We start from the raw sequence: 27,057 nt of genomic DNA, 5'->3' as shown, positions 1-27,057 counted from the left end.
TTATATTTCTAACATGAAACACAATGATTATATTATTCATTCATTCATCTTCGGTAACCGCTATATCCTGATCAGTTCTGGTCGATCTGGAGCCCATCCCGGTAACACTGGGGGCAAGGCAGGAGAATACACTCCGGATGGGACGCCGGTCCATCACAGGGTACCATGCACAGCTAGGGGCCATTTAGCATAGCCAGTCTGCCTACCTGCATGTTTTGGACAGTGGGAGGAAATCGGAGGTTCCCGAGGAAACCCACACAAACAAGGGGAGAACATGTGAAATTCTGCACAGACAATAACCTGAGCTCGGGAAATACCCCAGGCAGTAATGATACCCACTGCGCCACCATCCCACTCATGGTGATGTCAAAATACAGCAAAATATAAGAACATTAGGAGCATATGCCAAAAACAAGTGGGTGAAATTATACATTCTATTAGATGTTAGCATGACCAAAAACAAGTGGGTGAAATTATACTTTCAATTAGATGTTAGCATGACCAAAAACAAGTGGGTGAAATTATACATTCGATTAGATGTTAGCATGACCAAAAACAAGTGGGTGAAATTATGCTTTCGATTAGATGTTAACATGACCAAAAACAAGTGGGTGAAATTATACTTTCGATTAGATGTTAACATGACCAAAAACAAGTGGGTGAAATTATACTTTCGATTAGATGTTCACATGCCCAAAAACAAGTTGGTGAAATTATACATTCTAATATTTGTTAGTATGACTTTTGTCATACTAAAAAGGGTGAGTCATTTAGCTTGCATATAGTCAGGTGGTGCTTACTGGCCCAGTATGTGATGTGTGATGTGTTGCACAATGCTCTCTTACACACACACACACACACACACACATCCAAAGGATGGGATATGATGATTGCACAGTTTTCACCTATATTTGTTTGTCTCTGGTTGAAGCATGTGTTCAAGCATGTGCCCTGGATTTGTCAGGGACTCCATAGAGCTTTCCTGAGAAACACACAATGCTGAGGCAGCCAAAAATCAGTCAGCCTGTGTGGACAAAGAATCCAGGCCGCTGTTACAATGGTGCTGAAACAAAGGTTCTGCTTTCCAGAAGCCCAGGCCACCATAAAGAGGCATGTGACAGAAGCTGCTGCTGTTTTGCTAAATCAGAAAGAAGTGGTGTGTTCTGTAGTAATGCCTCTGGGTGAGTAGTTGATCTGTCAGATACCAAACCAGGAAAGAAATGCCTCTGCCAAGACGCCGATCATCCATCCTGGGCCAGGCTGGTGCAGAAAGGCCAGGAAGTGTGAGCCGAGTGAGCACAGGCAGTACCACATCTCCTCAGGGAACGTTCGTGGGCTCGGCATCTTCCGACAGCACCAGCTGCCTGGGTGCCCGTGTGTCCCGCAGGGCACTGGGCATCAGCAGTGTCTTCCTGCAAGGTCTGCGCAGCACCAGTGCCCCGGTGCTGCCCAAGCATGCAGAAAGGGGTCACCTGTTGCGCGCCGACGGCCTTAACAGCTGTCTGCTAGAGTACCGTGACAAGGTACATACCCTTGAGCAACTCAATCAGCAGCTAGAAGAGCAGATCCATCACTGCCTGGATCGCAAGGCCTCCAGCGCCAAGATGTGGAGCACACTCAGGCAGGAATGGGAGGACATCTACAGACAGGTGGGCAGAACTGCAGATCATGAGTGAAATCATTTTAATTATGAGGGCAGATGTAGAGTATCAAGGTCATGTAATCTTGTAAACATTTCTCCACTAATTCAGTCTCATGTGATTTCATAAAGCCATAAAAACTCTCAGGTTAGTGAAATGTCAAGTTATTTGGCCTTGAATTATTGCTGTAAGAAAATATGCTGTGGATCAATAAGGCTATGGAAGTTGTTGGAAATGTCTGTGATTTTAAGTGATCCTATGTCAGTGTTTCTCTGCTGTCTCTGAGTACAAATATTACATCTTTCAAAGGTGAAATAAAGGAAAGGTGTCAGTCTAATAAACCCTTGCCATCTGCCAGGTGAGCGAGGCCATCCTGGACAATGCTCGACTTGTGCTTCAGACAGAGAACGTCCAGGCCAATGCTGAAGATCATAAAGAGAGGTATTTGGGATTTAGAAAGACAGACTTGGAATGAATGTGAAATGCTAAGTATTAAATAAATAAAACATTGTGAGCAACTGTTGTGAGCAACGGAAGTATGCTTTTCCAACATAAATTGAAAACCTGGAGCTACAGTCATCTGTAAACAAAAAACTATAAAATCTGAACTTTCTTACAGTAGACTGTAAAGCCAGTCTGTGTGTGATTATTCAGGTTTGAACATGAGCAGCCTTTCCGTAAAGCCATGGAGGAGGAGATCAGCGCCCTCTATAAGGTGATTGATAATGCCAACTTTACCAGAATGGATCTGGAGAACCAGATTGAGAGCATGAATGCTGAGCTTCTAGACCTGGCCAAAACTCATGAAGAGGTGGGAATTCAGACAGAGCATGTGCCAGGCTACAGCTAAACACTAGTTTTGTTTTTCAGTTTGCTCCAGTTTTGATTTGAAAAACCTGTGCTCTAGAACTTTGAATCACTGTGAAAATGTAACCACCACAAACTCTAACATTTTGTCCTTTGTAGGATGTGAAACAGGTCTATAACCAGTTGGCTAGCCATGAGGTTGATGAACTTGAGCCACCTACTGAGACCAGTCTAGAACAGATACTGACTTTTATCCACTCCCACTGGGAAAAGGTCATTGAGAAGACCCGGGCAGAGACTGATGCATACCTAGAGTGCAAGGTGAAATAAAAAGATCTAAAATTATACCCAGAAAAAAAAAAACTCAGGTCACTGTACATGTATAGTTATGGTGATTGTCATTGTAACCATGGAGGGGCAAATCTGTCTTCAAATGCACCTTGGCTTTAAAGAGTGAGCTTCTGAAAGTACATTTATGTCAATTGTACTACAAGGAACAGGGATGTACCATTTTGCCTTTGTATCATTCTTAACATGATAACTGTGTGTGTGTATGCAGAAGGTGGACAGTGTAGACAAAAAGCTGAGTCAGGAGGAAAAAGTGCTGGAGAATCTGAAGACAGAATGTAATGATGCAAATGCAAAGATCCAGAGCCTGCATGCTGAAACAGAGTCCATGAGAGCACTGGTATGAAAGTTCATTTGACATTTCCACTCAAATCTTTCTGCTCATCAGCGATTCATTTATACAGAAGCTATCTCTGAATTTTTGCTTTATGAAGTCTTCCAACAGGCCACTCTATTTATCAATTACTGGCCCATTTCAAGTTTTACATATACAACACTGCTCTATGTTCCTACATACAGAAACGAGGCCTGGAAAACTCCCTGAATGATGCAAAGCACTGGCATGACATTGAGCTTCAGAACTTGGGCTCGGTCATTGGGAAGCTGGAGGCCGAGCTCTCTGATGTGCGTGGAGACATCGAGCAGCAACAGCGCGACTATGAGACACTGCTCAACAACAAGAAGAGGCTAGAAATGGAGATTGGATCATACCATGGGATCCTGGAGGGAGAGGAGAACAGATTCCACTCATCATTGTAAGTCTCTGAGATATCATCCTTAAGACAGCATCTATCCATCCATCCTCTAATTCCATCCCTGTATCACAGCCCACATATTCAGAATTACATATGGTTCCTAGTTTTTCCAAGGCTCCTGCCCTGGACCATCATGGGGTGGCACAGTAGTGGAGAAGGTAGCTTTGCCACCTCACAGTTCCAGGGTCTCAGGTTCAATCCTGAGTTTTGCATGTTCTCCTCATGTCTGCATGGGTTTCCTGTGGGTTCCCCAGTTTCCTCCAACTTCCCAAAACATGCTAATAGGTGGACTGGTTATGTAAAATTGCTCCAGATGTGAATGTGTGGTGTCATGTGATATACTAACATCCCATCCAGCGAGTATTCTTACCACACACCCAGTGTTCCCCGGATCCACCACCACCCTGACCAGGACAAAGCATTAACTGAAGATGAATAACGAATTCCTTTCACACTAGACTTTTTACTCTGCTTTTCCAACAAAGTGAACCATCCTTACAGATGAACTCATTTCTCCTCATTCCCACCTCCAAGTTAAAGGAGTCAGTATTATGTTCTGGCGCAGTAAATTTGGGTTAAGACTGGATTATGTCCTGTGTTCCAAAATAAGAATGTTATATTGTGTCGCCCCCTACAGGTCCATGTGTGGTAGTGCAGAAGCTGAAGACAAAACCCAACCTTTTCCTGAACAGCAGAGCTCTACAGATGCTGATGGTACTGCAGATGGTACTGGGTCTTAAGACAGTGTATGAAAAATAGCTAAGAGTACACTCTTAGAAAAAAGGTTGAATCTAGAACCCTAAAGAGTAATTGCACTTGTCCATCAGTGTGGAACCCTACAACACCGAAATAACGTAAGCACCCCCTTGTAACCATTTAAAGAAGAAGAACCGCATACTATATTATATCAAAATAGTGTACTGTGTTATATGAAGCTATAGATGTAGTGCAGTTTTCAACTTCTTCATGGGTGGCATGGGTGGTGCAGTGGATAGAGTTGCTGCTTCACAGCTCCAGGGTACCCGGGTCAATGGTGACAACCCATCCTTGGTGTATTCTCACCTCACTCCCAGTGTTCCTGGGATAAATTCCAGCCCCACAGCAACCCTGGCCAGTGTAAAGTGGTTATTGAAGATAAATGAATGAATGAAGGTTTCTCATTAAAAATCAAAACCTTGAAATTACAATGTTACATCTGATTTTTTTTACATGCCACTATCTATAGAATTATATATGCATATATATATATATATATATATACATATACATATATATATATATACACATATACATATATATATATATATATATATATATATATATATATATACATATATATATATATATACACATATACATATATATATATATATATATATATATATATATATATATATATATATATATATACACACACACAGTACTGTGCAAAAGTAATCTTTTTTTTTTTTTTTTTCTTCAAAAGTAAAAAGCCTTCAAAAGGAATGAAATTAAATGTTTCTACATTAAAAAATACTATAAAGAGCTGTCTGAAAAGTGTCTCTTATGTAATCTGCTGCTTTCTTTACTGACATACAAACATTTTTTTGTGATATTTAATTTTGTGCTGGAAAACTAATGTTTGGAAATCTAAAATGTTTTTGTACTGAATCAATAATGTAGAAGTCAAAAAATAAAAATCTATGAATCTATAAATTTTAGTTTGTACTAAAAAAAATAGGGTGCCTAAGACTTTTGCACAGTACTAGATAGATAGATAGATAGATAGATAGATAGGTAGATAGATAGATAGATAGATAGATAGATAGAATTGCACTATACTGTAGGTATAAAGTTTAAAAGATGCATATCTGCTTTGACTGTATTGAGGGGTTGAAGATCAAACATATATGCCTCAATATCTTCAAATCACAAACCTGTAAGACACAACTTTATAATTCCAAGTTTGTGAAATGTCATAGGGCCAACGTTTCTTGGGAAAAAAAAAAAAAAAAAGAAATATCACAACTACTCAAAGTTCACAAAAAAAAAATATTTCACTTGACGTTTTTGGTGAATAAAAAGAATTGCAGTAAACTGCGATGTGTAAGTAAAGACTAGCCATTACAGGTCTATTCATTAAGACCATTAAAGTTTCCTTAAACTACAAAGAAAAAAATGGCCCTTAGCTAAATCCAAACAGTAATATTTTGAGGTTTTTAACTTCAATACACAAATACAAATACACTTTTTATTTCTGGCAGTGAAAGTGTTTCTACAGAAGTGATAAATCTAATCACAGCTAATAAATACACTGTGTTTAACATGTAATTTTGGGTGCAAAATTGACAACAATATTCATATTATTAAAAAATTCTATATTAGATGGAATTATGAAACATTGTTATAGTCTCTCAGTGTGTCTCTCTTACAGATCTTTTTTTTTCTCGCAGGTTCTGAAGTGGAAGAGGAGGAGAAGACAAAATGAAATTTTGCCTTCACTCGGAAACACTTCCAAAAAATAACAATTTTCACTTGTATCAATTCCCTTCTGCTCTATGGCTTGTATAGATTACATAACTATTTTACAAGTTGAGAGTTTGAGAACAATAAACCACATCTCTGTAAGATCATACTTTCAAGTCACAGTTCAAAACATGCCTAGCATTTAATTGTATACACAAATACATGTTTTGAACATTTTCTCAGAAAGTAAGCGAAACCTCTTACTCTAAAATAACACCTCTTTGACACCGATGTTTTTTGCCTGGGAGAGAAAAAGAGGTCAAAGTGAAAAATGACTGGTAGGGGGCCGGCAGAATAATTGACTTAATTGTCTCAGCCCACACCTCCACACACCATAATAACACTCTGCGGTTCTAATGACATAGCGCCGAGCCAGCCACTTGGACGTCAGTCCGTAATCCATGTTATTACTCAACAGTTTAGGAAATCCACAAATTACAGGTGCAGTAATGCTTTGGTCGCAGAGAAAAAAACACCACATGACACTTTTGTGAATAGAAAGGTGAGAAACAGGCGTGTTTATTCATCAAAGCTGAGACTCAATAGTTGCATACATAGAAAAAACTCCAAGTAAAAAAAAAAAGTTATAAAATAGTGTCAACACATTGTTTTTTCCTCTTTGTTTAGTTAAAAAAACTTGTAGACTGTTACTGCTGTGGTCTGGTTGGGTCTCCTATGACAGAGAAGCAGCCAGTACAGAAATGGTCAGCTGATTTCGAGACGACGGGGGTCTCCCTCCTCAGCCGAAGACCCACAGACTGACCTATCCCATTCTGTAGAAGAAGAAATGCATTATCTTAAGACTGGGCTTCACAACTCCAGTTAGGCATTACATTCTCCTATTCCCAACACAGCTTTCTTACTATGTGTTCTAGCAGGAGCTCCATTTCAACTGGTCATAACTGGTAACTTCTGATTATTAGTAGCCATTAGTAACAAGTTCATCCATTTAGCTTCAAGTTTAGAAACCCTAGTATTAAGCATCTGACACAAGAGCACTGATTAATATACATTAATACCAAGAGAACTCAATAATCACAAGTTCATCCTTGCAAATTAAACATCCTCTAAGCTAATTCTCGAGCTTTCATGAGTTGGATCTGGATTTTAGTATTTAGACTCACTCACCATCAGTACAGATTCATCTCGATAACATTTTCACAATTTGATAATCATTTGAATTTTGATTTGATAATCAGTGAATTTTGTGTTTCATTAGTTGACTTCTTAAGTAAAAGTAAACTCCAACTCTTTTTTAAACTCATTAATTTAGTTTCAATTAATTTCAGAGTTAGGGTTTTGAGGCTTAAGACAAAATCATTTGGAATTAAAAGGAACTTTTGAATATAACCTTCATCTCTTCATCTGTCACTCACCTGAGACTCGTCTAATGGTCCTGTCTCCACGGCTTCTGTCTGGATTTCCGACTGAAGTGTCTAAAAGATTTAATGAGTTCAGATCATATAACCCCATATTAATGGCTTTTCGTATGGGTTTTCTTTTTTTCTAGACTATTAAACACGTTAGCGGAATGGGTTTTACTGGGAAACCAATTCAATTATTGTAACTAAGCAACAGTATTTAAAATGCATCCATATATACACATAAATAAAATCAAATCCATCATCCTACCAGCTGAAGCCTGCCCATGGGCCCGGCTAATGAAGAGCTTTGGAACAGAGCGATAAGCAGAAGGATCAGCACAGCTCCTTTCATCCTGGCTGCTCTTTTTGTCTACCTTAAGTCAGGGTGCTAATGTTATATCTGCTCCTGCGTACATGAAAACACCCCCTGACAGCAGGGTGGGACTCACCGCTCTAATGTCACTCCTGCGTCAGTTGGTCTTGGAGGCCAGTCCATGGGATGAATAACTGATGAAACATTTGGAGACACGACCACACCACTAAAGGTTTTTTCTATGGGTGTGCAATGTATTTACATATCACAGAGGGTTGAAATATGCAAATGAGACCTCTAACAAATCCCGTTTTTTAACAGTTGACTGTAAACATCCTGTCCAATCTCAGATCGATATCACATTCTGTGGCTGATCCACATAGATATTTAACGTTCTGGACAAGTTTGTACCCATATCACATGTTCATCAAACACTTAAATGTACATAAGTGCAAAAGTCTGTTAAACTAAATGCAGGACGGCATTTAGTGTATCAGGTCTGACTTGTGTACCAGGTGCTCAGTTTTGGTGTAGACAGGCCAGTTTTGAGCTTTGTTGGAGTAGGACAATGCCATTCTAGTTCTGTCATTGTGATTCTCTCTCTCTCTCTCTCTCTCTCACACGTTCTAGGCTTTGTGCCGGTGTACATTCCACCAGACACAAGTGATCTCATAACATCATGTTGTGGGCATTTCAGTTGTGGGGTGGGTGCATTCTGCAGCCTAGAACGTGTGTGAGAGAGAGAGAGAGAGAGAGAGAGAGAGAATCACAATGACAGAACTAGAATGGCATTGTCCTACTCCAACAAAGCTCAAAACTGGCCTGTCTACACCAAAACGGAGCATCTGGTACTATACCAAAAATCACAACATGCTATATAGTATGGTACAATGTTATAGTGGGGTTTGGGATAAAAATGTAACTGAACCCATTATTTCTCAATTACAGCTACTTTCAAAAGCCAATTAAATATGCATCTTTATCTGAAATCAATTAACAAACAGCATCGAACAGGATAGAACACCTAGTGTATGTTAGATATTAATAACGAAAAATATACATTATATCCATTCAAAAGTGTGTGTTTCTCTTTCTGAATGTCATAAATATATTCTGTAATGATCTGTATGCCCACCCTTTACCTTTATAACTGCCTCTAACCAGTTGTTTACCTCTCCAAATCTTCCTGATCCCGCTGTTTTAATTCCGCCTTCTTCAAATCAGGTCTGAGACCAAGAAGGTCTTTCTTCAAAGCCATGTTCATCTTATGTTTTGGTTAATCAGGATATACTCAAATTTTATTTTCAACTTGGAATACATTTTTTTGGTGGATAAATTATAAGACACATTTTACCCATACACTTGTATGGATGATACAAGTTTTCCATTTAAAGCTACAGAACATCTTCTTCAGAACAGAAGATCTTCTATTAAAAATGAAATCATTATTGAATTAGGGTAGAAATTTGTGCATATATGTCATAAGAAAGCTTATATATAGCAAAAGGTCATCTTCAGACTTCAGGCATGAAAGAAGTCTGCTGCATGGTGACTGGCAGGAGCTGCAGCCAATCAGTAAGAGAACATAAGTGAGTAAAAGAGTCTGATACTACACTATGAGAGGAAAAGATTTAGTTTTAGTGTTTTAGTGTTTTTCTTGCTGAACAACTAAGGCATTTATTTGTTCTCTAATTTGGTAGGGAAACTAATAAATGCTAGATTTTAGTCAAATGATTTATCTTTGTGGAATTTGTATTTTAAATTCTGTTACATTGCTTGAGAATGAATCATCTGGGGCATCTCTTCACCCTTCATCTGCATCTTATATTTAATTCTGTGTGTTTTGGCTATACCGTATAACGGCTCAAGCCTAATGTGTTTGACAGGCTAGAGAACACAGATAAGGCTTAAAAAAAGGTTTAAAAAAATACATGGAGACCTCAGATCAGATAATAAAATGCACACATCAGAAACAAGCAGATGTGATCATTTTCTTCCCACACTGTATTTTAGCTAGCTAGACTGAGTGGTCTATTGGCCTTGCAGATGCACAGAGGCATCTCGGATGCAGTTAGACATGAGTCAACATGGCAGAGATTAACCTGGTACTTAGTTATTCAAACAGTCACACTAATATAAGTAAAAGGGTTTTTTTTAATTCAAATTATTATAATTCTACTGTAATAGAGGAAACATAGCAGAAAATGATATTCTGAGATTTGTGTTAATTGTGACGGCATGCTCACATCCCAGACTGCACAGTACTACATAGTTTGTCAGTACAACATTGTGTCATTACAATTTAAGCATACTATTTAATGTGTATTATGCGGTTTGGGACACAGCCCTGAATTCTCTCTGAATGTGTGCACTTGCAGCTGTGAAATTAATCCACACTGGCAGAGAACCACGCAACACAACTCATGTTTTGAAATAGCAGAGAATTTCAAAATCTTACACTGTGTAGGTTTAACTGCTGTACTGTTATCCGTACCCACTTTATAGGACTGTAATCCTATTTGTGTCCTGGCAAGAATTCAGCAAAAATGACAATGGCTTGCAAAATGTGTGTTCATTAAAAAAAAAAAACACATGATTTATTTAGGACATTTACAAAATGATGTCCATACTGTGAAAAAGACCCACACTCGAGATTTCAGTCACTGGTTTGGAGATCCTTCAGTTGAAACAGAAACGGTGTTAGCAGAGCGGCTGTCTCTTTCTCTACACACACTACACAAGCTCAAGCTCTCCCATCTCAAACAGAGGTAGCTAAAGATCATCAGACAGACAGAAAGACTAAAGATTCACTAGGCCACATGTCATGATCCTTTGCTTATATATTACACTATATATCTATAAACTTGATTCTCAATAAGAGTTAAGATAGATTACTGAACTATTATGTGCAATGTCATAAAAAATATGCACAAAAAAATGCAACTAAAAAAATTGTGGTCCAGAAATAAAAAAAAAATGTAAAGTAGTATAAAATACTGCACCATGACTGAACGTTACAATACATAATCTAGGCTATAGTAAATTCAACATCCATCAAGATCAGCAGAGGAATGGTGAAAAAGGGAGGAAAGGAGGAAATGGACATCCAATACTCTAAATTCACAGTCAGTAATCCCAAATTAGGAGTTGTTACTAGTGATTACACAAAGCAGCTGGCTGAAAAAAAAATGTACAAAGCCCGTATTTTCCACACATGCAACCCGAGCCTGGTTGGCCAGACACATTATTCTAACTTTCACCACCAGGAATCAATGTCACTGCACAGATAACGGACATGACACTGACGATGCTGGTCATTAGGTAATTCCACACCATCACATCACTTCTTTTTGGTATTAAATGCATTGATTTCCATCCACAAAGAGGAGGAATGTAGAGCTATTCAGGAGGTAAGACGGGCCGTTGTTATCAGTCCCAACCGTTTCCCCTCCACCGGGAGGCGCCACCGTGTCTCAAACAACAAGGCCTCTTCAGTAAGAACCCAAAGTGCTCAGAGAAGTGGTAGAACTTGATCCTGTAGTAGTCCAGTGTGATGGCTGTATGGAATATGGCACGTCTGGTGGATGTTTTGCACAGTTACATCGAGGTTCCGTTGGTCCGCTGACACTGCGTTCACTCCGAGCAAATGCTATCCCAAATAAAATGTTTACAACACATGCTATAAAAATCACAAAAAAGAAAGTGATCAAAATGAGCTCCTGTTATCCCTATAAATAATGTGTGATTATACTCTCCCAAATAACATACATTTGCTTGTCAGTGGTTAACTTGCACCATCCTGCACATCTTTAGTAAGCTTCCAGTTTATGAGGCGATTTTATCCCTTTATGTCTCACTCTCACACATTTCCCTACCACACTACTACACACACTAACAGGAATTAAGTGGTCTGTATCCTAATTGGTGTACAACACCCTATACTGAAGAGCCCTAATACACAAAGTGCCAGTCAGCCAGTCTTACAGTCATGACATCATTTCTTTCTTGCTTTTTTTCCCTTATATACACTCATACTCTCTTGTTCAAGCTTGTCACTGTCACAGTTTGACAACACCTGATGAAAGACAGCCAATCCCCAAATGAACATAGGTGTGATTTTTTTTTTTTTTTTTTTTTTTTTTTTTAACCGTTGAATCTCTGATCAGAATAAAGACGTTATTCCACATCCCTGTCAAAGCTGCACTGTGTGTACACTGTGTGTAGGTTTTCTGTAACATCACGTACAACAGCACAGCCCTTCCAGTGCAAACATACGCTAGGACATCAAGTTGCACGAGTGCGTTATGGAAGTTCGCCACCTAGAAAAACAACGTTTTAAAAATCCTTTGTTAACGTGGATTTATTGGCTAAGCTGGTTGCAGGGGTATACAGCCAACCCCGACGCCGCCTTCGTGGCACACCATGGGCGCCATAAACGTCCAGCGGTTGGTCTCTGGGTCGTACATCTCCACCGAGCTGAGGTTGGACTGGCCGTCGTAGCCTCCGACGGCGTACAGATGACCGCAGTTAGCTACCAGTGAGACTCGACTGCGCCGTGTGTTCATGGCCACCAGATGGCTCCACTGCTCGGCTGCAGAGCTGTACACCTCGGCACTGCTCAGGAAACCAGAGCCGTCGTAGCCGCCCACTACGTAGAGCTGACTGCCCAAAGCCGCTGCGCCGTGCCTGCACCTCTTGTTCAGCATGGGGGACAGGGGGTGCCACTGTGCCGTGTGCTGGTTGTAATACTCCACCTAGTGGACAGGAGGAATGAATGTTACACTTTATAAGCCTCAGTCTAATACGAGTAAATACCATGACATGAACAGGATTGAATACTTGGCCACAAGGGGATCAAGAAGCATTTACAGAAGGGTCTAAAGGTGCTTTCACATCTACTTCTCCATTTCAAAGTCAGAATCAGAGCAAAATTTATACGTTTGGTTCATTTGCTATTTTGGTTTGGTTTGGTTTTTGCAAAAAGCAAAAAAAAAAAAAAAAAAAGGCTGAGAAGGAAGTAGGGCTGAAAATATACTTGTAAAACTTTCATTCATGTGTCAAAAATACACTGACAGAAAAAGAACAACTTTTGCCAAGTGAGTGTGGAAATCACATTTAAAAAAAAAAAAAAACAAGCAGGTAGAACAAGGAGCCAGTGCTAAATAAATTACTAAATAATTACATAAATAATTCATTTTAAATGTTTTGTGTCTCACATCCATTGTTTACGTTCTCTTTTTGTTCATTGTTCTGCATTTCTGTGTTGCTACAGCTCTCATTTTGCTCAGTTTTTAACTCACAGGTCAGGTTAAAAGTTTAAGGCTTAGAAATGTAGGTCTGCTACCAGGACCTGTGTTTATAGTTGACTAACAAGAACTGTTTAAAAAAATACTTTGACATGGCTGGGTATTAGCTGTGGACAGGAAAAAGACAGGGTGGTGTTAGAACATATCTCAAAACAGCATTTGTTAGTTATTTCTATTTTATCAAGAGCAAAAACTAATTCCTTATAGCCAGGTGCCACAAAGCTGTGTGTTATAATGCTCTAGCTAGTGCACAGGAACTAATGCATGGTTACAGGAGCACCAGCTGGTAACTCTCATCAGTTATCACACACCAAAGAAAATGTTCCAAGTTGATAGTTGATATTAATTAGACGTCCTCAGGAATACATTATTACTGGTAGTTGAGAAGACTAGCCCAAATAGACGAGTTGAATTTTCAAGTTGAAGGGGCGTTTTTGTCAAACATGTTTACTGTAGACTGTGTGCTAACATACTGTTCTGATGTCAGGTGTGTTTATGTCAGAGAACTTGAGCTAGGTGGATTTTGCCAGAGTTCCCGACTGGGAATTCCGAGCTGACTGACAGCTCCACTGCACTAGTCTGTGTCAGGAGTCTGGTTTTTCCGAGCTCTGCGTACAATGGATTGCAGCATAAAAATTACAGTAGGCTGTAGACTTTTGACATGTTGACCTCACTGTACACAGGAGAGTAGACTTTGTACACTGATAACAGCCAGGAATGGACAGATTAATTCTGGATCATTTGGAGGCTTCTCACTAACCGTGTTGAAAATCTGCAGACCATCGTGGCCACCTGAAACATAAATTCTCCCTTCAAATACCGTCACGCCTGCAGCACTGCGACTCGCGCTCATCTCTGTTACTATTGTCCATCTGGCCAGAGAGAAAACACGCACACACACACAATGTCAAATTTCATTCCAGTGTCGTCATCGTTTATCATGAATATGTTAAAGAAACAGAAGAAGCCACACCCACCTGTCAGTTTCTGGAGAATAGCACTCTACTGAATTGAGTGAGGACTTGCCATCATAGCCACCACAGACGTATATGTGTCCATCGACTACCACTGTTCCCATTGCACTTTAGACAGAGAGAAAAGAACAGCTTGAACTATTAATCTTTTCCAAACACTTTGCAGTGATCAATAATCAATAATCACCGCATGGTCAGAACTGTTTGTTCCTGGTCTCCGCCATGACCAGGATAAAATATTTACTGAAGATGAATGAAAGCTCGTCATACTTTTTTCCATTTATAGTCATATTAAATGTGGAATTTCCTGGAAAGCAAGTTTATTCCTGTTATCACTTGTGCTATAACAGCTACAAACATAAACTCCCTTTTGAAGTTAAAAGTACAAAAAAATACAGCTTATCACATAACGAAGAAATTGCAAAGTGCAAACTCCTGAACTGAAAACCTTCCCTGAACAGCTTTACCTCTGTCATAAAGCACTGACACTAGAGACTCCTTCTATAAATGTTCAATGTCATGTCCACCATGGACACCATGGGCACCCCAATCATTTTTTTGAATTTCTTCTTTTGTTGTCTGCTCTGTTTCCTTCCTTGATTGTGCTCACCTGTTTTGTGTTTCCCCAATTAGTTCCCTATTTCAGTTCCGTGTTTTCCCTCCTTAGTTGTGAAGCATTGTGTGTGTGTGTGTGTGTGTGTGTGTGTGTGTGTGTGTGCATAGTTGATATGGTTCCCGGTATGTTATATTTGCACTGTGAATGGCTTTTTATTGTCATGTTGAGTTTTCTTTTCTTTGCCTTGCCTTGCATTAGTCTAGTTCCTTGTTTTTGAGTTTTCAGGTCCTTTTCCAGTCTTCGCTTGATTTTTTTTTTTCTTTTTCTCAGTTGTTTTGTTATTAAAAAAAATTCTCTGTATCCCATGACAAAATAGCTGTGTACTTACAGAAAGCTTCACAATATCAATTAGACCTTTGTCTTGTTTTTTTTTTAATTCTGTACATTATTAGGCTTCAATTAAATGGAATATCTGCCACACAAGTCCCTGTGAATTTGTTGTTAATATACAAACATTAACATATTACAACACACGCATTAATATAAATCTGAAGTATTGCCAGAGTTGTGCTCTGAATATTAAATCAACAATTTCTGGCAAATCAGAATCAAGAATTCAACATTGCTGTAGTATAAATAACTTTGAGTGGTTTGCAAAGTTTTATATATCATTTTATTCATCACATTCATGACCATGGATTTACACTAATGCTAGATGAGTCCACGTTTCCCCTTTATGTTTTTTTTGGCTGTACACAGAAGGCCTAAATGTCTCTGACTGCATCTGTTTAAGAAGAGTTTAACAGGGCCTTGGACATAACAATAGGTGCCTTATAGTAATATTTAAATGAGGCTTTTATTCTGAACCTGAATCATGAAGACTGCTGCTATAAAAATACACCTCTGTGTGAAAAATATGGCACTTCAGCAACATCAGAAACATAGCTACTACAAGCACGCTGTCCTCACCTGCGTTGACTGTTCATGCTGGCGACTTTACTCCACGTGTCTGTTTCTGGGTTGTAGACTTCGACTGTGCTGAGCCGAGACTGGCCGTCGTAGCCCCCGATAGCATACAGTAGCCCGTTGACCACAGCCACGCCCACTCGACTCCGGGCCGTGCTCATTTGCTGACAGCGTTCCCAACAATTACCAATTGGATCAAATACTTCCACGACGTTTAATGAGTCACCTGGACATAAAACACTGAGTTACAGGAACTCTGCGATCACAGGTCTAAATTATTAAAGGTGCAGTCAGAGTGTTCTCCGCTCTCCACTCTAGTCTCTGATTATTATATACACACATGAATCTCTGTTTAAATTTAATTTAGTCTTGGCTTCAGGAAAATGCACTGTCATGCTGAAGCAAAAATGAGATTAAACAGTGTGATGGAGAAGCAGGAAAGCACCTGCACTGTTGAGACCCCCGACTGCGTAGATTAACCCGGCGATGGACGTGCAGCATCTTTGCCGTGTCTTATAGGCAGGAAGGTGCGGCCGCCGCTCTGGCATTAGATGATAATCCTTTGCCTCATCTACCAGATCCCTGTTTGGAGAGAAACACAAGCCAAATTTAAACCACATGCAACATTTCACATCTGTACAGCAGGTTATTCCAGATGTGGACCTAGCTCTGGGCAACACTAGACACAATGAAACAAACATGATTCAATTCCATCATCTAATTGTTTAAATAAATTTATGTGACTAACCAAACGTTTCATGATATCCAAGTTCATTCCCAAAAAGTCAATAAAAGAAAATGAAAATTACTACCTCACTACCTCCAGTTCTGCAAATAGTTCTTATAAGAAATAAGCTGCACAACACTTAGGGTCCATACTATTTTTATCAAGCAGTGATAGCTAACTAGCTAAATGTTTAGAAGCCAAAATGAAACCTTCCTGGTTACCATGACAACTGGCTGCAACTAAAAGCGCTTGCTATCGATATACCAGCAAAGTTTACCAGAGTTAGTGTACTATTTTAACGTACATGTTAGTATGCAGTTACGACAGCCAGTCTATTTTACAGATACAGGAACTTCCTCGTTTATTCAAACGATTTGTTTTTATTATGTTTATCCCAAATTATTTTCCCCATTATAAATAAACATAAGCTGCTAGCAATATTTAGGCATTTTTGGAACAGCAGGCATTTTAAAATTTCTATAAACCACATGGATGGAAAGCCCACTACAGAGAGCTCTTCATGTTTTAACAGGAGAGCTAAAGCAGTCGGTAGGCGACGAGTACACAGCAGCAGACCTGCATTTGTGGCAGCAGCGCACCAGCTCGTCCTGTTGGACTCGATCAGCCAGGAACTGGGGTCGGCACAGGGGCAGTCGGGTCTTGGAAAGCAGCTCAGGCAGGCAGGACTCGCGGTCTTCCCTCTGATGCCTCACCCACGCAAGGACGGCCTCGAACACCTACACCAAGCAAGTGCAGCCATGGTGAGAGACATGCACATGTTCCTCGTCTCACGCAAATAAATAAAAAGACGCGAAAGCAAGTATTTCCTTGCTCAGAAAATGTAAACATTATTCTTTTTAATAACAAGGGAGCCAAAATAGGAAACACATGGGGAAAGCACAAGCTGAGCCAGAATATTCAACAAACAGCCACTAGAGCTCATAACTCTTTACAGCTCAGCACTGTGGAATGCTTGATTCTGATTGGTCAGGAGGTGTTGATTAACTTTCTATAACAGCACAGCTCTTACACTAATTCAAATCACAGCGTTCATTCTAATACGCTCTCGTTCCTATATTAGCAACTTACACAGGGACTTGGATAGCGAATGTGCCACACAAGCGGATTAGAAACTATGTGTAACTGCTGATACGGTGAACTTTCCTGTGAAGAGGTGTTTGTTTAGTATATCTCTGAAAGGAGTCTCCAGTTTCAACACTATGTATCCATCAGAGATAAAGCTGTAACTTTAAGGGTTTTTTTTTCCCCGACATTGGGAAATTCTTCATGATGGACTTTGTCGTTACTCTGTAACATGACAAGCTGCACTTTTTTAAAAAAATTAAGACAGGCTAGCAAGAAAGTGACGGTTTATTACTGATATACCATGAGCAATAACAGGAACTGACTTGTTTGAGCGATCAGTCCACAATATTAAAGTAACTATAATGCATAAAAAGTACGACATTCTTTAATTAATAATAAAACAGAAGTGTTAGCAAATTGCTGTTGTACAAGAGAAATAAAACCCCCTGTTGGGACATGCTGTAAAAGGAAAATAATGAACTTCGGGGCAGCATGTCAGGCTATACCATACCACGCTGTCGTTGATTATTTTCCTCTAAAAGTACACCCCATCCTTACGTAATACAAGATCATTCAATCTTTTCAGCTTGGTAACAGCATTGCTGAATGAATGTGATCTAGTCATGACATAAAAAGAGAATATGATTGTACACCATAGCAAGACATATATATTACACTTATATATCCTAATGCAAGTATATTTTTGTCACCAGAAGGTATTATTCCTGTATAATCTATGTTTGCCTTTTTCACATGTACGTTAGATAGAGAATTATTACAAATTACCTGGGGGCCTTGCTTCCAGGTTTTTGTCCAAAAATGATACGTATGTACGTACGTATGTATATATATAGATAGATAGATAGATAGATAGATAGATAAAACTGGCAGAATCATTAGAAATTGCGGCTAAATTGCAGTTCATTTTCTCTCCTGAACTAGTCAGTGCTGATCCTTTCTTTCAAACAACTTGTAGTCATAACCTGAACTGTGCTCCCTGCCTGATTTGCTCCACATTGTTTAAATATGTATGAAACGGCACAAAAAAAATCTTTTTTTTTTCTTAAAAATAATAATCCAGCACTTTCTCAGGCAATTTGTCGTGAATTTTTGTTTCAGCCGAGTTCCACTAGTAATACTGTATCTGTGATATATCTTTATGATCACTTGTACTACAATCACTTTACTTATTCTTTCACTACTTTTTTATATACTCAGTTACTGCCCTATGTGTACTGTAGTCTAGTTTATACATCGTCTTTGTTCTGTGTCCTTGTAATTTGTTGTGTATTGTACTGCTGCAACAAAACAATTTCCCTCAGGGATCAATAATTTCTCTCTCTCTCTCTTTCTCTCATGAGGTGATTATATCAGTGCAGTGGCCAGTAAAGCCGTTCCAGCACTGTGGTTTACGCACCATGGTAAACTCTGCTACGCTCACACTCTCAGCTACGTGTCTGTATCAAATAACATATATAAGAATATTTCCGATTCTAAAGTTGCCGAGAGTCAGACCTGCTCCTCAGCCTTGACGTTGAGCTCATCACAGCCCACCAGCTCGAGCACCTCGTCAGGCCGCAGGCTCAGAAACTCCTCAGACATGGAAACCTCCACAAAGTGCTGATGCACGAAGCTGTTGGCGGAATCATACAGCGTCGTGCACATCATGGTCTCGGCGAACTGGCGCACACCCAGGCAGTTTTTTGGATGCAACCTGTGATCACAGAGGGGAGAATCCGGTTTGTCTAGGAACATTGATACGATGCACATGAATGTTGTGTTTGGCAGCGAGCAGGTTGTGCAGTACCTCTCCTGAAGGAAAGAGCAGCAGGCGTCTTTAACATTCTGCAGCTGCAGGAAACTGGCGCCGATCAGGAGCGCTTGAACGTTCTGCTGATCTATGGCTATGTGTCCGTTATATGCAAAATTGATCAGCGCTTCAAGAGCACTTTGAAGGGAAATGAAAAACACAAATGATTGTATTGTCAGCTATATGAATCAGCACACTGCTCTTTAAGCACGTTAAGATCTGATAGCGTTTCCTGTTCAGCTTTAATTATTTTGGGGGTTTCCAGACGCAAATAAAAGTCATTTACAGGCCAAAACAGATGTGCAAAGTGGAAAATGTTTCCTCCAGTTTTACAACGGTTACCTGGGATCCATGCCTTGCATGACGATCTCATCCTGTTTGCACTCGACCATGTCATTGGTGAACATGGCGTGGAAGTAGGGAATGGACGCAGCCAGAACGATCCTGTGGGCACTAAACTTATGCTCTCCCACCTACAACACACACATCAGAAACACACACACACACACACACACACTGCTTACTACAACATTATACACACATATATATATATATATATATATACACACACTTTTCATCGAGCGGAGTGTACACTCAGGCTGACCAAATTTAAAAGAGCATCACATGTGTTCCCATAATTCCATAAAAGTTATGCACCTACAACATTCCATTTCTATCGCAAATCATGATCAAATGGATTAAATAAAACATGTTGGCATTAAATAAAGAAAAATGCAGAATCTTTGATATGGACAAGATTCCTGTAAAAGAGTTAAAGCTCTTCCGTTAAGTTTTCCGACACTGGTAATTCTTCAGGATGGAAGTCTTTGAGTAAGCTGCACTGTCTCTTTTTTTGTTTTTTTGTTTTTTAATCTAACTATTTTCAAGAGAAAGCATCTGTCTATAGTTGCTATAGCTATAATTGTAACTATAAACAGATTGAAAGACATGTTATTCTTTAACAAACTGAAACTACTGCAATATAAGAAGAATAAAACTCATCAGGATGTGTCATTATAGGAAAATAATCAACATCTGGACGGTTCTAAAAACGATACAATATTAAAGCTTTTAATCGAATGCCAAAGCTGGCCATTTCATGTGTTTATTTCATGCGACTGAATCCCTGATAACACTTAAATATCCAATCGGTGTATTGTGTGTTGATACGCAAATCAGCTCATAACATTCAAACACCTACTTCCTGTACTTCCAGCTCACTCTCAGATGCTTTATAAACGACATGGCTGCCTTCCTCAAAAAAAAAAAAAGTGCCATGTTGTAGCATGTGTGTTACCTAGTGGGAGGGGTTTTGGCTGTCAAATGTGGCTTGGAGAGACATGCGTTTGTATAACGATTCTCAGAAATGTGTCTCAGACCTCCTCGAAGTGGTTTGAGCGACAGGATTTGAATCTGTTTCGAACGTCTGGTGTGTCTTTATACTTTCATTTTTATGTGGATTATCTCCATATACACTACTGTGCAAAAGTCAAATGGATTTTTTTTTTCATACAAATTTTGTCTCAGATGTTTATTTGAAATGAGTTAGGAAAAAACAAAAAATTCAATGTTACAGAAAAATCTTTGCAGTTATGTCAGTAAAGAAAGCAACATATTACATAATACCACTTTTCAGACAAAAAACACATAATGAAGGCTGTCGGGTTTTACATGCAAAAACCAGAAGCAAGAAAAACTTTGACAAATTCTCCAAAATACTCAATAAAACCTACACACTAAATTCCTTATAAAACTGCACAAGAAGTACCTGAGATGTACTGATGCATTTTTAAAAAGCAAAGGGTCGTCACACCAAATACTGACTTTGTTTATTTCTCTTTATAGCGTATTTTTATGTAGAAACGTTCAATTTCATTATTTCTGAAGGCATCTGTGCTTTACAGCATTTCTTTTGCATGTGCCTAAGACTTTTGCACAGTACTGCAGATATAATCCTGATACTCAAGACGCATGAAACAACCAAGTGACTCAAAGAACGTCATTTATACATTTAAACCCTCGTATTGAAAAATAAAATGTGTTCATTTTTCCTCTGAAGACCACTTGAGTTCAAATATTTATAGCATTTACTTCATTCTAGGCTGCAGGACACAACAATAAATGACAATAATTTATAAATTGTCACATTTCCATTAATTCACTCGGCAGATGCACTGAGTCAGTACTGAATATATCTGTACTGGAACTGATCCAAGCCTGAAATGCTGAACAGGTTTCAGATTAGATTTGACATATTTTCCAATAAGATCCACAGACACGTTATGCGCTGAATGAGAGCGATGAGTGATTTGACCCAGATGTTGTACGTGAACACATGACACAGACTGCCATCTCGCCTCTGATGCTTCTCATAACTTTGCAACTGAAGCTTGCAGAGTGTCGGCCTAATCTCTTAAACCATGTCAGTCATGGAACAATACGAGTATTGATATTTGGTATCGTAAAAATGGAGAAATGGTAAAGCTGCACTCATTTAATGCTCTCCTTTTTGTTCAGTGGCTTAGTTCACTCATATGAGGTTTTTTTTCTTTTCAATAATTCATAGTTTACATAATTCCTAGTCTTGGATTCGAATGTGTGGTGATCAGCCAAAGTAGTGGAAGACAAGACAAGTAGTAAAAGTCCTACATATAAACATATAAACCACAATCTTTGGCACTATATTATAAGTCTCACAGTCTGAATTTCTACTTTGGGACTAATGTCTGTATCACTCCTGAGTACCTGCTCTTACTCTAACCCTCGTATTCAACATTTACTCCAACACTTGTACCTCTCTTCTGTGCTACAACTATTTTTCACTCGGTTCTGGTCAATGGATGGAATCCTCGGATTGTATTCTGCTTCACTTGACGCTTTGGCGTCTGTCAAATTAATGTGTGCAAATATTTACAATGACATATAATAAATAATACGTGTGAATAGAAACATGTTGACCTTTTCACATCATGAATGAAATAAAATGCAAGTACACACACACAGGCTTTAACGGATACACACACTCAAGAGTAAAGCCACAGATATGGGTGATTTGCATAATCCTCGCCCCTGGTGCGCAGGTGTGTGTGAACGACAAGGTCATGGGAACGGTCAGGTGAGAGACACGCTGACGGGATTAATCAGCAAACAGCCTATAAAAGAGGCTTTGGGTGCAGTAGGACAGACACAGCTGGAACAAATAGTCCAGGGTGGTTTTAAGCGTTTTAATCCCATATTAATCATAAAGCAGATTAGCGTGAGGACATCGTGTCAGACATGACATCGTCCTGAGAGTCATATAAGAACATATAAGCAGATATGATCACAGTGGGCAACCAAAAGTAAATTATTTTCATAACCAAATATTCAGGGGTTGGGATAAACAAACGACTGACTAGTAAGCGTGGGCCAGCAAACCATAAACAAATATCGGAAAGGAAATTATTTCCTCTGATTTTTAATATCAGGCAGTGGATAGTGGAAGAGCATTTCTGAAACTGGAGGTTAGATTATTTCTCATGATTAGACAAAGAACTCAGCAGGTGATGACTTCTGAATAATGAGCATTCTCATTCTAACGAGAACTTTGGAGATTTCTGGGAAAATCTCCTTTCGTTTAACCAAAGCAAAATACAACGCTATATGAGATGATGGAGTATAAACATGAGCAGACAGTGTTAAACATCGGCAAGGTCAAGATTTCACTCACTTCATTCTCATTACAGGAAAGACCCAGGACGTCATGACGAGCCTGGAAAAATCCAACACTTGGTGCTATAGCTAAAAACAGACGTCTCTACTTTAAGAAAACATGAATATATTTCACCAAAACTATGTTGAAAGGCAATTTCTAACCTGGCCTTGGCTACCTGCCTGTAAATCAGTTTACAAATGCACAGGTCAAACAATCTCTAAAACCTTGCTAGCTAAGTCTGATCAAGGTTCTGGATAGTTACATGCCATAGCACAACGCATGTAATCCGATAACGCCTGTCAAAATATCAGCAATACTCCTGATCCATCACATCATCATCATCAAAACAGAGAAGAGCCGCACTCTCACGCACTCTGCACGTTTTTTACCTGTGTTTACGTGACCTAATAAAAAGTCTTTCATTAAAGGGAGAACTCCTTTCCCATTGTACACTTCTTTCAAATTTGTTAGTAATGTTGTTTTTCCCATAAGGACATGCGGTTTTCACGTTTACACTTTTCAGCATAACCAGAATTTAAAATGCTAGTTCTTTACTTCTGGTTGAGAATAATGAAAAAGAGAAACATGTTACAGAAAGCATGTAGTTTTCAGAATTATATACAGTCAGATTCATAAGTATTTGGACAGTGACACAGTTTTCGTATTTGTGCCTCTGTACACCACCACTATGGATTTGAAATGAAGCAATCAAGATGTGATTGAAGTGTAGACTTTAAGCTTTAATTCAAGGGGTTTAACAAAAATATTGCATTAACTGTATAGGAGTTAACCATTTTTTACAGAGTCCCTCCATTTTCACAGGCTCAAAAGTAATTGGACAAACTAACAATCATAAATTTTAGGATTATTTTTAATACTTGGATGCAAATCCTTTGCAGTCTATGGCTGTCTGAGGTCTGGAACCCATGGACATCATCAAATGCTGAGTTTCCTCCCTTCAGATGCTTAGGCAGGCCTTTATTGCAGCTGAATTCAGTTTTGTCTTCAGTAAGTGAAAAGCATGCTCAATTGGGCTGAGGTCAATGGATGTTTAAGAACATTTAATTTCTTTGCCTTAAGAAGCTCTTGGGTTGTTTTCGCGGTACGTTTTGGGTCATTATCCATCTGTACTGTGAAGTGCTGTCCTATCAGTTTTGCAGCATTTGACTGAATGTGAGCAGAGAGTATAGCTCTATACACCTCAGAATGCATCCTGCTACTTCTATTAGCTGTCACATCATCAATAAACACTAGTGACCCAGTTCCACTGACATCCAGACATGCCCATGCCATAACACTGCCTCCACATGTTTTACATATAATGTGGTATGCTTTAAATCATGAGCCCTTTCTTTGCTTCTCCATATTCTTGTCTTACCATCATTCTTGTACAAGTTAATCTTGCATCAGAACTGCAGGGGTTTTTTTTGTTTGTTTTGTTTTTTTGTTTTTTTTTTTTTAGCAAAGTCTAATCTTGCCTTTCTGTTCTAGAGTGTTACCAGTGGATTGTATCTTGAGGTAAACCATCTGTATTTACATTCCTGAAGGCGTCTCTTGCTTGTAGACTCTGCCAATGATACGCATACCTCCTCCAGAGTATTCTTGACTTGGCTGGATGTTGTGAAGGGATTTTTCTTCAACAAGGAAAGAATTCTGCAATCATCCACTTTAGCTGTCTTCCGTGGTCTTCCAGGCATTTTGATGTTACTGAGCTTGCCATTGCATTCCTCCTTTTTAAGAATTGATTTGGCCACTCCTGAGGTTTCTTCTGTCTCTCTGGATGGTCTGTTTTGTTTTTTCAGCCTAATGATGGCCTCCTTCACGTGCATGGACACCTCTTTGTCGATAAGCGCATAATGAGAGTTACCAGGAACAGCAACCAAATGCAAATTCAACAGTCTAAACCCCTTGAATTAAAGCTGAAAGTCTACACTTCTATCACATCTTGATTGCTTCATTTCAAATCTATTGTGGTGATGTACAGAAGCAATATTATGAAAATTGTGTCACTGTCCAAATACTTGGAAAGAAATAAAACATGACAGGGTGGTGTGATTGAAGCAGCGTTACTTTTACCACCATGAAGTGGATCATCTTCCTGTAATAGCACATGCTGAAATATTTTATTCCTCTTATATCACAGCAATTTGACAACGATTACATTTTTAATTTATTAATGAACAACACATTGCGTTTTTTTTTTACCTGTTTATAGTTACGTTTAATGTTACGGATCATCTGTGTGACAAGTTACTGTTACTGCCCTGTTAATCACTTGCATTACAGCAGCTACAAACACTCATTCCCTCTTTTTTCTCTCTCTAAAAGTTAATAAGACAAAAAAAAACCCAGCAGCTTTTCCTGTTACCGAGAAAGACTCTTTTCTTAAATGTTAAATATATGTCTTCTAATAGAAAACTTCATATTTTTCAATCTGTTTATTATTAGACTTATTTATTATTATTATTATTACTACATGGACCACCTGCCATACAAGTCCCTGTGAATGAGCTGTTATTATAGAAACAATAATTGTATAGGATTAGAATGAGTGATTGTAGCCAAGACTACAGGCAGAGCCATGCTCTTCTAGAAAATTAATCAACGCCTTCTGATCAATCAGAATGAAGAATTCAACACCACTGTGGTGGGAGTGGTTTTTAAAACAGGTTGGATTACTTCCTTTCTAAGAAACTAGCACAAGCTGGAAAAGATCTTTTAACCACATTATTTAGTATCTGTTCTTACTGCTGAAATGTGACGTCACTTCACGTTATGCTTGCTGAAATGTCATGTAAACTGTTACCGTAATATACCGAAGATCGCGATACAGGAATGTGCGGTTATCGTATGAATTATTCATCAAGTCCTATTCACTTCTAATTGTCAAAATGTGATATAAAACCTTTAAAAAACACAGGGTGTACTGCGGTTATCATTCTTTTAATCTCTGAAAGTGTTAGTTTTGTGTTGTTTACAGGAATGAGGGATGTCTGAGGTGATTTCATGTAAATCTAGCATCAGTGCTAGCTGATCTGCAGAAGGAAAAGACAGCTGGTTTCCTTTTATACTTTAAACCCAAATATTCTGATTTATATTCGAGCTTTGTGCTGAACATCTACAGTACATAAAAGCACTAATCTAGTCTAAATGCTAAACAGACATGAGATGTGCACCGCTGTTAGCTGTGGGTGTTAGCAGTGTGGGCAGCATTAGCCAAAGCTAAGCTAGCAGGATGACCCGATGACCCCCAGACCACCTGAACACCACAACACACCTTTCCATTCCTTAGATATGGCCCTGTAACCCGGATATGTTTCTCTCTCTGTCTTTCACGGCTTGTCTCCGGGCTTCACTCTTTCGCATGCTGACATCCTGCTAGCTTATTAGCATAGCCGGGAGCTTAGCAAGAGAGCAAGCAGCTCAGCGTGTTAGAAAAGCCGCACTAAAGCATTTCATACCTTAAGAGTAACATCGCAGAGTTTCCCCTGTCGTCGGATCTCCTCCATAACCGAATAACCACGAGCTGGTAAATCGTGGACGGAGAAATGCATCAAATCTTCCAGTTCCTCGGATATCATGTCACCCATCGTCATTGAAGGAAGGGAGAAGTAATTTAAACAACGCGAGCGCGGATGCTTTCTGAGCTTCGCGGGACACCGTAGCTCGTGTGATCAGAAGCTAGCCGGTGGCGCTGCGTTACAGCAGCATGAGGGAGGCATGGGCGGTGTCACTGGAGCCAAATCTAAACAAATCTCAAATTAAAAAAAAAAAAAACAGAATAGCAGTCTTTTTCCATCTGGAACAATCAAATGTCTAAATCTGACATATACTACAGTGTGTCCTCTCTCACTTCTTCTTCTTCTTCTTCTCCTTCTACTTCTTCTTCTTCCTAGTCCCTCTGGATCATTGGTGCACTAGTGCCTCAGGGATTAAACTCTTCTCCATCGTGTCTTTCACAAGGGATTATTAGATTATATTCCCAAACAAAGGGATTAATCAGAGTTCTTAAAGGAGCACTAAGGCTTTTCCCCCTACATCCACACAAGTGTAATCTAAACTCCTAAACAAGACATGATGCTTATGCTTAAATGCTTAAATACTGATTTCTGAAAAATCATTTTAGAATCATTTGCATCCAAGGAACTGTAAAACCATTTCCACACACCCACTAAGCACAGATTTATTTTACATACACAAGCCAAG

At 39.1% G+C, this 27,057-nt stretch overlaps 2 protein-coding genes across 3 annotated transcripts; one reads left to right on the top strand and one right to left on the bottom strand.

The window, feature by feature from the left end:
• The first annotated feature begins 1,069 nt into the window (after nt 1-1,069).
• On the top strand, nt 1,070-4,760 carry bfsp2 (beaded filament structural protein 2, phakinin). 2 transcript variants are annotated; one of them, XM_034304058.2, is made up of 7 exons: nt 1,070-1,649; nt 1,999-2,081; nt 2,295-2,355; nt 2,607-2,768; nt 3,007-3,135; nt 3,315-3,550; nt 4,188-4,760. In XM_034304058.2, exons 1-7 carry the CDS (start codon nt 1,221-1,223, stop codon nt 4,288-4,290), a joined length of 1,203 nt encoding a protein of 400 aa, XP_034159949.2. In that variant the 5' UTR covers nt 1,070-1,220; the 3' UTR covers nt 4,291-4,760. The 2 variants fall into 2 exon arrangements, with proteins under 2 accessions (XP_034159949.2, XP_026793009.3); XM_026937208.3 differs by having other exon boundaries at nt 1,073-1,649; nt 2,295-2,451.
• A 5,547-nt stretch (nt 4,761-10,307) lies between these two features.
• klhl18 (kelch-like family member 18) lies at nt 10,308-26,664 on the bottom strand. The gene is made up of 10 exons (XM_026937230.3): nt 26,313-26,664; nt 19,500-19,630; nt 19,155-19,295; nt 18,863-19,061; nt 16,838-16,998; nt 15,980-16,116; nt 15,538-15,760; nt 14,016-14,120; nt 13,799-13,910; nt 10,308-12,486 (listed from the first exon to the last, which is right to left on the bottom strand). The coding sequence occupies exons 1-10, from the start codon at nt 26,445-26,447 to the stop codon at nt 12,100-12,102; spliced, it is 1,731 nt and encodes a 576-aa protein (XP_026793031.1). The 5' UTR covers nt 26,448-26,664; the 3' UTR covers nt 10,308-12,099.
• Nucleotides 26,665-27,057: the final 393 nt, after the last annotated feature.

Source organism: Pangasianodon hypophthalmus, chromosome 4, assembly GCF_027358585.1.
Source record: "Pangasianodon hypophthalmus isolate fPanHyp1 chromosome 4, fPanHyp1.pri, whole genome shotgun sequence".
NCBI classification, from domain to species: Eukaryota; Metazoa; Chordata; class Actinopteri; order Siluriformes; family Pangasiidae; genus Pangasianodon; species Pangasianodon hypophthalmus.
The sequence above is the reverse complement of the archived record's forward strand: the minus strand, read 5'-3'. Positions and strand labels throughout refer to the sequence as shown.

What these genes read in the sequence shown, in the direction of transcription:
- bfsp2 (XM_026937208.3), top strand. Translation starts at nt 1,221, where the DNA reads ATGCCTCTGCCAAGACGCCGATCATCCATCCTGGGCCAGGCTGGTGCA. An exon ending in ATGCATACCTAGAGTGCAAG is followed by an intron (nt 2,769 to 3,006) that starts GTGAAATAAAAA and finishes GTGTGTATGCAG; the next exon opens with AAGGTGGACAGTGTAGACAA. An exon ending in CAGAGTCCATGAGAGCACTG is followed by an intron (nt 3,136 to 3,314) that starts GTATGAAAGTTC and finishes TCCTACATACAG; the next exon opens with AAACGAGGCCTGGAAAACTC.
- klhl18 (XM_026937230.3), bottom strand. Translation starts at nt 26,447, where the DNA reads ATGACGATGGGTGACATGATATCCGAGGAACTGGAAGATTTGATGCAT. An exon ending in ATGCAAGGCATGGATCCCAG is followed by an intron (nt 19,296 to 19,499) that starts GTAACCGTTGTA and finishes TTCCCTTCAAAG; the next exon opens with TGCTCTTGAAGCGCTGATCA. An exon ending in CGCTGCTGCCACAAATGCAG is followed by an intron (nt 16,117 to 16,837) that starts GTCTGCTGCTGT and finishes CTCTCCAAACAG; the next exon opens with GGATCTGGTAGATGAGGCAA.